The sequence below is a fragment of the Martes martes genome (assembly GCF_963455335.1).
Source record: "Martes martes genome assembly, chromosome: 1".
In the NCBI taxonomy this organism is placed as follows: domain Eukaryota; kingdom Metazoa; phylum Chordata; class Mammalia; order Carnivora; family Mustelidae; genus Martes; species Martes martes.
The window spans coordinates 185,398,890-185,412,503 of record NC_137888.1 but is presented as its reverse complement, the minus strand read 5'-3'; the positions used below and the strand labels follow the sequence as shown (position 1 = coordinate 185,412,503).

General features: G+C 45.2%; 1 protein-coding gene across 1 annotated transcript in view; it reads right to left on the bottom strand.

Annotated features, from left to right (window-relative positions):
* Positions 1-13,614, bottom strand: part of ADAMTS9 (ADAM metallopeptidase with thrombospondin type 1 motif 9) — a 163,929-nt gene that overhangs the window by 29,474 nt on the left and 120,841 nt on the right. Inside the window, exon 31 of the mRNA XM_080809055.1 lies at positions 3,290-3,463. Within this exon, the coding sequence (XP_080665181.1) occupies positions 3,290-3,463 (174 nt within the window). The remainder of the gene's footprint in view (positions 1-3,289; positions 3,464-13,614) is intronic.

Sequence of the window (13,614 nt, the reverse complement as noted above, 5' to 3'; positions counted from 1 at the left end):
CCCACCTGAGTTATGTGTGAAACCCAAGCACTTAGCCAACAGGGGACTCTGGGACACTTTTCCTTTCTGGCAACCTGTGCTCTGCTTTCTTGTCTGTCCTTCTCTCTTCTCTCTCCCTGCCTGTATATCTTGACTGAAATGTTATCTTTCTGCTCTACCCTCTCTCTTTCTCTATCTAACCAGATCAGGCGACCGCTTAACCTTTTTACCATAATTACACAGCACTTAAAAATACACAAACAATACAGAAAAGGAGAAAAACATGAACATCTTACAGTGTCCAAGATCCTCCCCCTGATGGGACATCTAATTGGTTATTGATGCAATTTCCAAATATGTTCCACCTCCCAAGCTAAGTATTTTATACAATATATTTAAAAACTGAAGTACAGTGAATTTAGTTTTGATGGTCTTTTTAGACATTGTCATCAAGTAACCAGCCATCTCCTGTGAAGGTGTTCTGTGAAATTCAGTGAGAGGGTCAGGAGTCTTGAGACCAAAGGCTATTTGAGGTGGCCTTGGTGAACCCCAAAATAGGCCACAGCCAGGGGAGTGTGATGCTTTTTCTGGGGTGAGGAACCAGAGCATCCATCAGGTCTCAAAAGCCACCGTGTTGTTCTTTCCGAACGTCTCCTGAGCGGTTGCTTGAAGCCACGTGGCTTTCCTCTCCTGTAACTGCTCTGGGGAGAAGACACCCCTTGAAGAGGTCCCAGAAGTGAGGAGAGAACAGGCCCAGCCAGAGGCCACAGAGGCCTTCCTTTTCTGCTGGCTCGAGACCTGGAAGCATCCTGCATACGTCTCTTCCTTCTTTGGCTGCTGCTGTTTAAATGCCTGGAGAGCCAACAGATGGCAGGCCCGGGGAGGGCCGGGGAGGGCTGAGCTCGTCTGCGGTGTCTCATGTCGGGGCAGACCGTCCACAGATGCTCTGTCTGTCCAGGCTGGTGGGAGGCAGGAGGGCGTGGGGAAGCCCTTTCTCTGGATTCTCCATGCCTGGGGTCATGTGCCTATTTCATCATGAGCGTCTATCGCTTCTCTAATTTGGGAAGAAGAGTGGAGCAGGGTAAAATCGTAAGAATGTGCCCTCCCTGCCTTGGTGAGACACTTCAGGCCTGAGCAGAGAAAACACATGCATCGGCCGGGGTTGGGGGGGGATGGATCCTCTTTCCCCATCTGGTCCAGGCCTCGCCCCATTCAAGGAGAGCTCAGAGGAAAGCACACAGCTTGCCAGGTCCCAGAGGTCCCAGAGGTCCCAGAGAGAAGGCATGGCTTGCTGTGGCTCTTGTGTTTTACCAGAAGCTTTTCTAGAGGGATTTCTGGTCCAGGGCCTTTGGCACCATGGTCCTTGTATCCATGTAAGGACCCATCTCCAACCCTCGTAACTTTGCCTGTAAATATGCAGTTTTTAATCCATGATACAATTGAGAATTTGCAGAAATACGGAAGGCTTTTTTTTTTTTTTAATCTTCTTCAAATCTCATCTGTTGGAGGTTAAGATTAAGGTTAAAATAAAGCTCTAGGAGTGACATGACTCAGTGTTAGAAAGAGATCAAATTCTTTTAGCATAATAATAACAACACAGAAAAGATTGGCTAAGATGACGATGCCAGTGTTCACAGGGTGAAAGTTGTAGAAACTCCAGAAAGATGAATGACCAAGAACTCAGCCGGAAACCAACGAGGAGGAGGCCTCCAGGAGGCAGAGAGGGACAGAGGCCCAAGGAGGGAGAGAGGCAGAAGGGCAGGCTTTCACCTGCTGCAAGCCAGGCTGTGGCCCGGTGGGGCAGCGCTGAGAACCAGAAGCTCCGGACCACGCCTGAAGAGGAACTAGGAGAGGTGAACGGAAAGGAAGACAGGAGCCCTCCCCGGGGATACCTTCCCCCACCCTCCCTGGCATTCGAATGGGTTGGAACTTATGCCTCAACCCAAAGGCAAAGACTGTTTTGAACAAGCATCTGGCCTCCCCAGGTTCCTGTCTGGCCAATAGTAAATCTATTTCCTAATGATTTGGACCATGTCTCCCCTCCACTCTCTAAGAGCACACTGAGAACATGCCGAGCTAGGGTAAAGCTGTGGTCTCAGCCTCAGCACCACTGCCCATTGGGCCAGATGGCTCTCTGCTGGGTGTGTGCGGCAGGGGAGGGGCTGTCCCATGGACTGGAGGATGTGTAGAAGCATCCGTGACCTCGACCTACTAGATTCCAGCAGCATCCCACTCCCCCAGCTAGGACATTCAGAAATGTCTCCAGACGTTGCTAGATGTCCCCTGGATGGGGAAGGGGAAGCTAAAGTAAAAAGAAGGGTGGGGAGACATGGTTAGAAAGGACTTCGGCCAGCTACAGTACAGAAACAATTCAACACCCAACACACATATCACCTACATGCAAATATTTCTCCTATTAAAATGTGAGATGGCTGCCCCGTCAAACCTGGAAGAGGGTCCAGGGACAACGAGCATATTACCTAAAAATTTCCAGCACCTTTGTTACGAGCCCAGGTAATTGTACCTCTCGTTTCTTTTGGGCAAATGACAAATGGTTTGAGTATTACAGGTCTTTCCATCTTTGAGAATGTCATGAGGCTTGAAAATAATACAATCATGCTATTATTACCATTGGTACATTAATACTAAGAAGTTTCTACGTTAGGCATTGTGTACCCACAAGGAGAAGAAGAAATTGATTCCTTGAATATTGTGGAAAATTATTTTCTTCCTCTGGATGGGAGGTTGTTAAACGAGCAACCCATATCCGGCCCATGAAAGCGTTTGGTTTGCCCCATACAATGTTTCAAATAAAAGATTTTAGTCCATATTTTAAAGTTAGGAGATTTTGCATAAAAGTTCAGAATTTTGTCCTTTCTTGAAAAATCAGGTCTGGTAACACTAGATGCATATTTCCTCAGGGCCTTCCCTGGAGAGGGAGAGAAGCCTGCCCCCTTCACACAGTCTGTCCTGGTTTGTCACAGTCTCCACCATTCCCTGTTGGCTCCCCGACAATAAGGGCACTTTCTTACCTTAACTGTCTTCAGATACCCACAGGTATCAAATGAACTTTCAGTCCCTGTCATAGTTCTCCTCCCTTATCATACCAGGAGGATGTCATGGTGAGTCACAGAATTGAGGGGAACTGAGAGACAATCTCAGGCACTGTCTCACTTTGCATATGGGGGGCTCTGGCCCCAGAAGGAAGAACTGGCAGGTGGGTCCCAGTCTCCCCCATTCCTGCCCTGGTTCCTCTGCTGCCCTCAGGCATTGCTGACCTAAAGGTGGTTATAAGATCTCAGGGACATACCTCTGACCATTCTCCTGTGATCCAGACATACTCGCAGGGCTGCAAAGTACAGCTCTCATGGTCCACAGGCCGCTTGCTCATGTCACAGTGCATGCCGTGAACCTCGCTGCCTTTGTCTGCATCCACGCACAGCACCTTGCGGTACCTGGAGCCTTCACCGCACGTCTTGGTGCACTGTTCATGACAGACAAGACAGGTGTTGATATGGAAAAGTAATAAATGGCTTGTTGTATGCTGTTATTGGAGAGATTTATTTTCCCGTTTGTACACCCACTAGGACTGTGAGGCCTCTGAGGGCAGGAATGATCAGAGAGCTCATTGCTTTATCCCCTTACCCCCAACACTGTTCCAGGCACAGTGACAGGTGTTTGGTAAGTGGCTACTGGACTGAAAGAATGAAAGCATGAATGAATGGATTTCAGGTGTGGAAAGGACCTTGAGGCTTGATTACTCACTCAAATATGGAATCTCTTTCAAACTTTCAGCGAAGTGGTTATCACACTGTTGCTAAACATCTCTAGAGCCAGGGAAGCTGTCACCTGTCCGATGGCCCATTTCATCTTACTATTAAACATATCACTTTGCAGACTGCAGCCTTTTGTCCCAGTTGTGCATTCCAGGGGAGCATGAGGGACAAGTTTCAGTTCTCCCAAGTCATACTTTGCTTTGTTGTGACCCCCGATTTCCTTTTCTTCTCCAGGATGGACTGCTCTCAACCCTTGCTCATTCAGGAAATATTCACCAAGTTCCCAGTGTCAGGCCCTGGGATGGGTCCTGGGTCAAAAAGAGTGGACACACACAGCACAGCCCCTGCTCTCAGAGAGCAGCTTATATTTTAGGAGCAGAGACAGACAAAGAGGATGTAGACAGGTAGGTAATGAGATTTAGCAAGTCCTGTGATCTCCATTTTTCAAGTGGAGAAACTGGGGACTTAGCCTACGTGCCCTGTCCCAGATCAAAACATCTATTTGTGAGGTAGATGGGACACACGTTTTTATGCCCATAAACCAAGTTAGGAATATAGAACAAGCGGTAGGTTCTGTTCTAGGACTATCTCTGTGTTGCCTGCAAGTTCTTTATCTTTTCTCTTTAACCAACGGCAAACCCCCTTTGAAGTTTAGCCTAGTTATCTGTGTTGCTAAAGGTTTCTCAAAGCCTATCCAATCTAAAGCATCTGTGTCACCCAGCATTTGAAGACTCTAAACTACCTTGGAAACCACCACAGTGAGCTAAGCCAGGGAGGGGCCTCCTGTTTCCTTCACTCCAGGACCACACACTCTGTTGTCCCTCAGCCTTACCTAACGCACCAACAACTGAGAGCTATTGTTAGCATGGTATCTTTGAAACGTCCTCTTTTTAGTATTTGGGGAGACACACGGAACACCCCCCCCATCTGTCTTTGTCTTCTGTCACACCTCCTTCCCTTTTATTACCCATCTCATCCCAAAGGCATTTCAGTTTGGGATCCAGTCTGACTCAGAAATGTCTTTCCAGATACACCCCATGCCTTTCTTTCTTTCTTTCTTTCTTTCTTTTTTTTTGGTAGTAAAATACATGTAACATTTACCATCGCAACCATTTTAAGGTGGACAATTCAGTGGCATTTAATCATCTGCAATGTTGTACGACCACCATCACTATGTGGTTGCAGAACATTTTCATCACCCCAAAAGGAGACCTCATACCCATTAAAAAGTCAGTACCTACTTCCTCAACCACCAGCCTGTAGCAACCACCACCTGCTCTCTGTCTCTATGGGTTTGCCTTTTTGGAAGACCATAAAGGGATGCCAAAGGGCATAAAGGCAGCCTTTTACGACTGGCTTCTTCATTTACCCTGATGTTTGCAAGGTTCACCCATGTTGTAGTGGGTATCAGGGCTTCATTCCTTTCTCTGACTGAGTAATCATCTGTGTGTGGCTACACCACATCTTGTCCCTTCAAATGACAACGGACACCAGGCTGTTCCCATCTTTCAGATCTTGTGAATGGTGCCGCCACGCACACGCATGTCCAAGTTCGAACACTGGATTTCAGTTCTCTTGAGTCTACCCAGGTGTACAAGGGCTGGGTCATGTGATGTACCCTGTGTCTTTCATAAGCCACTTTGTAGTTTTAGGAAGTAAAAGGACTATGTGATATGTCCTGGTAGCCTTTCTCATCTGCAGATTTAACTCTTTGTTTCTGCTACTGGGATACAAACTGCAGGGTCTAGGGTGTGGAGTCATTCGAATTTTTCTGGGGGTACAAACAGAAATTGAAAGCTCTGTGGCGTTAGCAAGGAGGAGCAAATCATTCCAAGACACCTAATTCAACCCTTGCCTGGGGCTTCCTGGGCCTCTAGAGTATGCTGGGCACTATTGTGAAGTAAGGACACTTCCGTTTATTCATAAAAAAAAAAAAAAAAAAGCCGAAGGAGTTACAGACCCACTGGATGCTAAAAAACAAAAACAAAAGTGTGGTTAATCTGTGATGTGTAGATAAATGCAAAATAAATTCTTAACTGCCCATAGAAAAAGTAATTCCTTAGAAAAGCAGGACCTAGGAGACTCAGATACCGATGACTGAGCAGCCCAAATGGGACAAAACCTTTCAGCATGTTCTCATGTTCACCCATCCCCAGGGCCACAGTCTGTGTCAATAAGTAATACTTTAAAGCAGAAATGCAAAGTTTCCTAGACCCCTGTTTGCTTTTTAAGTGCTTCTGCCTTGGTCTTTAAGAAAGGTTAACTAGCATAAAAACTCTCTTGCCAACAGTGGAAAAGGGAGTTGGGGAACCTCATCTTGAACATAACTTTAAGAAAAATTAAGCTAAGTGAATAAGTGACCTGTCCAGTGCTTTGGAATCAGTCAACAGCAGCTGTGAAGGTCACCTGGCAAGGCTCTTCTCCTGGGGTCCTAACTTGAGTACGGGGGCTGGTGAGCAGAAAGCCAACCCACCCAAGCTGCTGCATTTCATCAGCTTTTGGGAATATCACTGCCCACCCCCCAACTCAGGATTAAGGACTCTCTCCTCTGTCCCAGAATATGACTTAGAATGTTCTAAAAACAGCCAGAAAGTTCAGCTAGCCTCAGTTTAACTTCCAAAAGGTTTCCTCCATTCTCCTTGCAGCTTTGAGAAAAAGAAAAAAAAAAGAAAAAGAAAAACTATATACCAAGTGTATAAGTAACACCACCGGCCTCCTTGAATTTTAGGACACACTGGAATTCAGCAAGTCAGTGGTCATGGGGGCCAGGCTAAATCGGGTAGCTTGCTCATTGTCTTTAAGGCTACATATGCCTTTAAAATGTGCTGAAATTAACAGGAGGAAAAGGCCTGTCCAAATCTGAGAGCAGAGAAGACCTAAAATAAACTTTTAAGGTACTCTTTAATTTAGACAGATAGGTTGACCAGAGGGTGATGGTCTAAAAAGGGTCATTTAATGCAATGGGTAGAAACTGTCTTTCCTAAGAGATGGTCATGAAGTTGCTTTACACTTTTTCTGTGAGATGTCCTAATCATGGGGAGAAAAAAAAATCACTTCCCATTGTCACAAGCTCTACCTTTTCAGACTGTTGATTTTCTTCACAGATAAAATAATTTATAGTGCCATTTCTAGTGCGAGACGACCACCATGAGCTAGCGTGTGGACAGAAGAGTCACAGAACAAATCGGGGCCCTGACAGCACAGGGTTCTGTGTGTGCTACGTAGAGTTTTTATGTCCTAAGGAACAGCAATTACAAGTCAATTTATCTAACAATGCTTTGAATTAAAAAAAGAAAAAGCAGTTCTTCAAATGACCAATAGGTTCTTTCTCACAGCTCATTTTAAAGTCAGGTACATGAAATTTGGACATCCTTGCTCCCAAACAGTATATCCGCAGGGGAAAAAAGCAGAAATAATAAGCATGGAGACATCTGATACCTTGAAAGTTATTCACCCTTCCAACCAGTAGTTGCCATGGGCCAAGTTCTATCTGGGCCCTGGGCTACAGTCTGACATCTTCCTATCCCCGTGCTCTCTCTGTTATGACACTCAGACGGCTGCTACTCCCACCCAGCAGTCCACGAATCAGGACAGCCGGCTACTTTGTGAGCATTGGTGTTCAACACTTAGGGCTGCCTCGTATGGCTGTAGGAGCAGACATGGGTTTCATAACGGAGCATGATGGCGAAAGAAGCCGCCAGGGTCTTCCACAACTCTGACAGCAAGAAAGAAAAAGGACCAGCATCCAGAATTCGCCCAGTGCTAAACGGGGTACCCAAGCACCAGAGGATGAGGAGGACAAATGATTGAGGGGATGGGTTAAGCAGGCAAGGAGGAGAAGGGGACATTGGCAGGAGGGGTTCAGTGCGCCTGGAGGCCAGAGATGAATGTCACAGGGATGCAGGGCATGGGAACGGCCATAGCAGCTGGGGGTGGTGACAAGTTCCAACTGAGATGGGGATTTCAGAAGATGGGCAGAGATCAGGTCAAGAAGGGGCCTGTTAAACTCCCCCATGGTTTGAGAGAAAACCTGAACCCTTGCCCTGGCCGCCGGGACACATCCTAGCTTGGCCGCTGCTGTAGGTCCAATCTCATTTCAGCCTTCTCTCTGCTCCTGCCATGCTGGGCTTTGTCTGCAGACACGCTGGGCTCTGTCCTCTTCATTCTACCAGGAATTGCCTCCTCCTGCCCTTCCCCTCCAACCACCCACCCGAGGGAAGGTAGGACTGGCCTGTCATTCTCAGTCTCTATCTCGGCACCCTGCCTCTTTCTGTGCCGGCACTGTTGACACTTGGCAATTTCACAGAACGTGTCTGTGTGCTTGTTTTTTGTCTCTCCCATGAGCCCATCGACTCCAGCCCAGCAGTGTCAGAGTCTCTGTTGCATCCCTGAGGCCTAGAGCCCAGCTCTTTGCAGGTGCTGGATAATGATTTCTCGAGTAAATTAATGAGGGAAGGAGCATCAAAGGGTCAGTGTCCGGTGCTTGTACACACACCCAAACGTCATCACTCCCTATTGGAAACTTTGTAAAATGTTTGTCACTAACTGACCAAAGGCCGGCTGCTCTTTTCTAACTTTTCTGAGCTGAGGAGGTAAACTTGGGACTCATTCTACAGCTGATCTCAATAAAAACCTTCGGAATCCAAATATGTATGAGAGTGGTCCAAGTCTCTGCCCTGGGCCAAACAGCCACGGGGTGGGCAGTTCTGCGAAGGCCAGACATATCTGAGCACAGCTTGTCTGTGGCAATGTGGCAAGAAAATAAAGGATCTGTTCTTACAGGAAAAAGAGTTTGCTTGACTGTTTTAAAAGACCTTTTAGAAGATCATGATTCTAAGGGGTTAGGAAATGTATTGCTCTATAATGTCTTTCTTTTTCCCTCCCTCCTTCCCTCCTTCTTTTCTTCCTCCTACCTTTGTTTGTCCTTCTGGTTCATTCATAGGTTCATTTATTCAAGAAGTGTTTTCAGTGCTCTAGGTACGGTGCTAAATGCTGGGGAAAACTCTGGTGAACAAACCCTCTGACCTCAGATGGGTGATAATGTAGACAAGGAAACCAGGCCACCACCATTCAGGATGCTGACTGCTCAAGCACAGTGTTTCCAGGTGCTATGAGCACTCAGAGGAGAGCCATCTGACTCGGTTATTGGTGAGGAGATGTGATCTGCAAGGGCTTCTGAGAAGTGACATCTTAGGTGAGGTCTGAAGAATGGGCAAAGGTGACCGAAGTAAGGGAAGGAGTAGGGCAGCCTCGTTGTGATGCAGAGGCACTAGGGGCAAGAGAATGCTTGGGGTAAAGGTGAAAGAAAGAATACTTGCCAGTCCTGGGAGATTTACTCCTTAATGCTGGGAGACATGTAACCCACATGCTCACAATACAAAATTGATTAAAGACCTCTGCTGCTATAAATAAACTTATATGTCAGATTATAATACAATGAATAAGTAAATCATTTATTACAGTAATTTTCAAATGACTATTGCCTCATGAGCATTATAATTCTAAAGTGAGTAAAACTGAGCATGGGGAGGTCAATTAAATTGCCCAAAGTTGGCAGGTGATATTAAAAGCCCCACATTCATATCTGGATACAGCACTTTTCTCTTCTCCAATTGTTTGCCCTCCATCTACGAGCCCAAGCTCTACTTTTACAGTATCATGAAGGCACACTGATGCCCCTGCCCTGCTGCTCAGGCACCAGGCCTCACAATGAATGAAGGAGGTCTCCTGGGCTGCTCCACCCCACCAAGACTGTCCCAACAACAGGACTTACTGTCAACCAAGGGGACCAAGAATTTAATTGTTTGAAGGATGTGAGAGGCTCACCCAGTCAAGAGAATTGTACTTTATGCCAACTCTTCAGTAAGAGCCTAGACAAGCCAGTAAAAAGGAAATAAAATAATTCAATGTAGATGCATGTTGACATGGGAGGCAACAGAATATAAAGATTCAGAGCATGTGTTCCAGAATCAGGCTTCCAGGCTTCAAATCCCAGTCTTATTACTTACTAAATGCATGAACTTGGATGAATTAACCTGTCTAAGCCTCAAGTTTCCTCATCTTTAAGTGAGGATGAAATTTTAATTACTTCATTAGAGAGTTATGGCAATGTTAAATGAAGTCCTCCACATAAAAATATTCAACACAGTACTTGGCCCATAGCTTAATAAACAATAAGATATTTTTATTATCAGGACTGGCCACCACCCTATGTAAATCTCGAGGATGGAACTCATATTGTAACCTATGGGAATGGTAGCTCTTGAATTGTGCAGTGCACAACCTGTGCAACTGTGTGACTGCATAAAACATCCTGATGATTATGCTATCGTGGGTATGCAGACCTTGTGCTCCCCACAGCGGACACCTGGATTATTTCTCAAAATGAGGAGGCTGCTGTTTACTATGTGCCCAGCATGAAATACATCTTGCCAACAAATAAGTGGGTTTTAATAATTCACAGGAGGGAAGCAAAAGAGAAAAATGCACACTCAAAAAGAAAACAAGAGCTCTGAAGTGCTTGCCAAGGACTGCTAAGAAGAGAACTTCCTGTATTGGCATAGGAGGCCTCCAGCACATCCCATCCAATGGGCCTCAGCTCTGAGGCTGGGCCTTGGCATCCTCACTGACACCAGCTCAAGGTGTCACTCACGGAGGGCAAGAAAGTCAAGACACATGTCTGCGCAAGGTAGGTGTCAGGGAAGATGGTAGCAGACGGAGTGGGTGGGCATGGAGGTAGGAGGAAGAGAGGAGGGTGAGTGCTGTGACTGAGGAAGGTCTGAAGGGTGCTGTTCTACTCAAGTGTGCTGTTTAACAAGGATACCTTTGATCATGAAATTAGGCACAATGAATAATTATACCAGGACTTTGCCAGGCATAAACAGGAACTGCCCACAGGCAATCAAGACTTGGGATCCAGTCACTATCAACACTCAATCTAAGCTTAGTTGCTGTGAGGACATTCTAAAAGGGAACCCAGCATGCTCTGCATAGGCTTTTTGATGGGTCCTGTCCCTCCTCCAGCTGCCCTGGGCCTCACTTTGCCAATGCAATATCAAATGAGTGCTCCACACTCTCTTACCACCCAGGTCCACCTTTCTCAAAATTTGCACTTCCGGTTCACACAGCCGAGAAAGCGTGGTTGCAGAAGGGTAACAATTAGAATCTGCTTTACTCAGTGCCTAAAGATTCTTTTGTCCTGGTGAGAATGGTTAACCTTTCACTTTTAAATACGGCCACAGGTCAGGCCATCTGCGTAGGTGTTCTGCTTGCCAGCAATATTTGAGGAAGAGTTTTAAAGGATCCATCTGCACAGAACATGCAAAGATGTACACTTCTAGGCCTGTTTCGTAAGATCAGAGAAGGGACTTCCTCAGTGCATACTTGGCAAGGTTTCCACTCTTTGGAATTCAGAAGGAATTGTAAATGGAGCTTGCATTTCCTCGATTGGCTCTAGCATTTTCAAAAGTTGGCTAAAGCTTGAGCAGTCAGCTTAGATTCATTTCGGAACACTCTCTTACTTTCTGTTCCTTGGAAGTGTTACACAGGGTGGAGTCTGGCACCAGATGGAGAGGAAGAGGGAGAGGGAGAAAGCCGGCAGTGGTGGGTCTGAAACAAGACTACAAAAAGAATATAGAGGTAACATTGAGGGAGACAGAGATCAGGGAGCCTTGTCTTCTTTCCGTATCTGATATTACCAATCCCCAAATCACTCTGTCATCGCTAAATTCCTCAGAACAACTCTGCCTCGTTATTATTATTCTCCCCATTCTACAGGTGGCAAACCCAAGGATCCAAAAAAAAATCAAGAATCCTTGTTCTAAGTCACATGGCTAACAAGTCCCAGTCCTGGGATATGAACCAGGTCTGCAGAATTCCACAGCCCCTGGGGCTCCCAATAACTTGTGTGGCTCAAGTGAAATTAATTTGAAATTTAACTACTTTAGCCATTCCTCCACACCACCGTCTGGTGGAGATAAAAAACATATAGAAAGAAAACAAGCGAAAAGTTGAAGAGACAGAAGGAGTGAAAGTTCTAAGGAAAAGAGATGACTGCAAACGGATCCAATCCATCAGGAGGGTGAGGGAGAGGGAAGGACGGGGCGGAAGGCTGATCCCCACATGGTAGCAACGCAGTTGTAAGAACACAATTCCATTCAAAATTGCATCAAAAAGCATGAAACATCTACGGATAAATTTAACCAAGGAGGTGCAAGACCTGTACATTGATAGCTCTGGAACACTGATAAAAGAAATTGAAAATGACACAGATAAATGAGAAGAAATTCTGTGCTCACGGAAGAATTAGTATCGTGAAAATGTCCCCATTACCCAAAGCAATCTACAGATTTAATGCAATCCTTATCAGAATTCCAAAGGCATTTTTCACAGAAATAAAAGGAACCATCCTAAAATTTGTACGGGACCACAAAAGACCTGGAATCGCTAAAGCAATCTTGAGAAAGAAGAACAAAGCCCAGGCATCATGCTCCCTATTTCAAACCTTATTATAAAATTATAGTGATTAAAACAGAATGGTATTGGCATAAAAAAAGGACATCTAGATCAACGAAACAGAATAGAGAGTCCAGAAATAAAGTCACACAGATACGGTTAATTCATTTACAACAAAGAAGTCAAGAATATCCAATGGGGAAAAGCCAGTCTCTTCCATAAATGGTGGGAAATTCCATAAATGGACAGTCACATGCAAAAGAATGAAATTGGACTCCTACCTTACACCATACACAGAAATGAACTCACAGTGGATTAAAGACTTGAATCAGAAAGATCTGAAAACATAAAACCGCTGGAAGAAAACATAAGGGGTATGATGCTTGACATTAGTCTTGGCTATAACCATTCTGAATGTGACACCAAGAGCAAAGGCATCAAAAGTAAAAATAAACAGGTAGGACTACATCAGACTATAAAGGGGCAAAGGACCTGGCCAGACATTTCTCAAAAGAAGACATACAAATAACCAACAGATATATGAAAAGATGCTCACCATTGCTAATCATCACGGAAACGCACATCAAATTCACAAGGAGAAATGGCCTCATACCTGTTAGAACAGCGATTAGCAAAAAAGCAGCAAGTGTGGGTGAGAGTCTGAAGAAAGGGGAACCCCTACACACTGCGCGTGGGAATGTAAATTAGTGTATCCTCTATGGAAAACAGTATGGAGGTTCCTCAAAAAATTAAAAATAGGGGGCGCCTGGATAGCTCAGTCAGTTAAGCATCTGCCTTTGGCTCAGGTCATGATCCAGGGGTCCTGGGATCAAGCCCTGCATCGGGCTCTCTGCTCAGTGGAGAATCTGCTTCTCCTCCCCTCCCTCTGTGCTCGCTCGCTCTCTCAAGTAAGTAAAATCTTAAAAAAAAAAAAAAAATTGAGAACAGAATTATCATATGATTCTGCAATTCTACTTCTGGATATTTCTCTGGAGGAAATAAAATCACTAACTTGAAAAGATATCTGCTCCCCCCACCCACGTTCACCTCAGCATTATTTACAATAGCCAAGACGTGGAAGCAACTTAAGCGTCCATCAATGGGTATATGAATTAAAAAATGTATATATCTATATCTACATCCACAATGGGATATAATAGCCATAAAAAGAAGGAAATCCTGCCACCTGTGACAATACAGATGGAACTTGAGGGCACCGTGAATGACATCAATCAGACAGAGAACAACAAATATTGATCTCAATTACATATGGAATCTTAAAACAATCAAACCTATAGATACAGATCAATGTTGCCAGAGGGGATGGGTAGGGGCTAGATGACTGGGTGAAGGGGGTCAAAAGATACAAACTTCCAGCTATAACAGAAATAAGTCTTGGGAATCT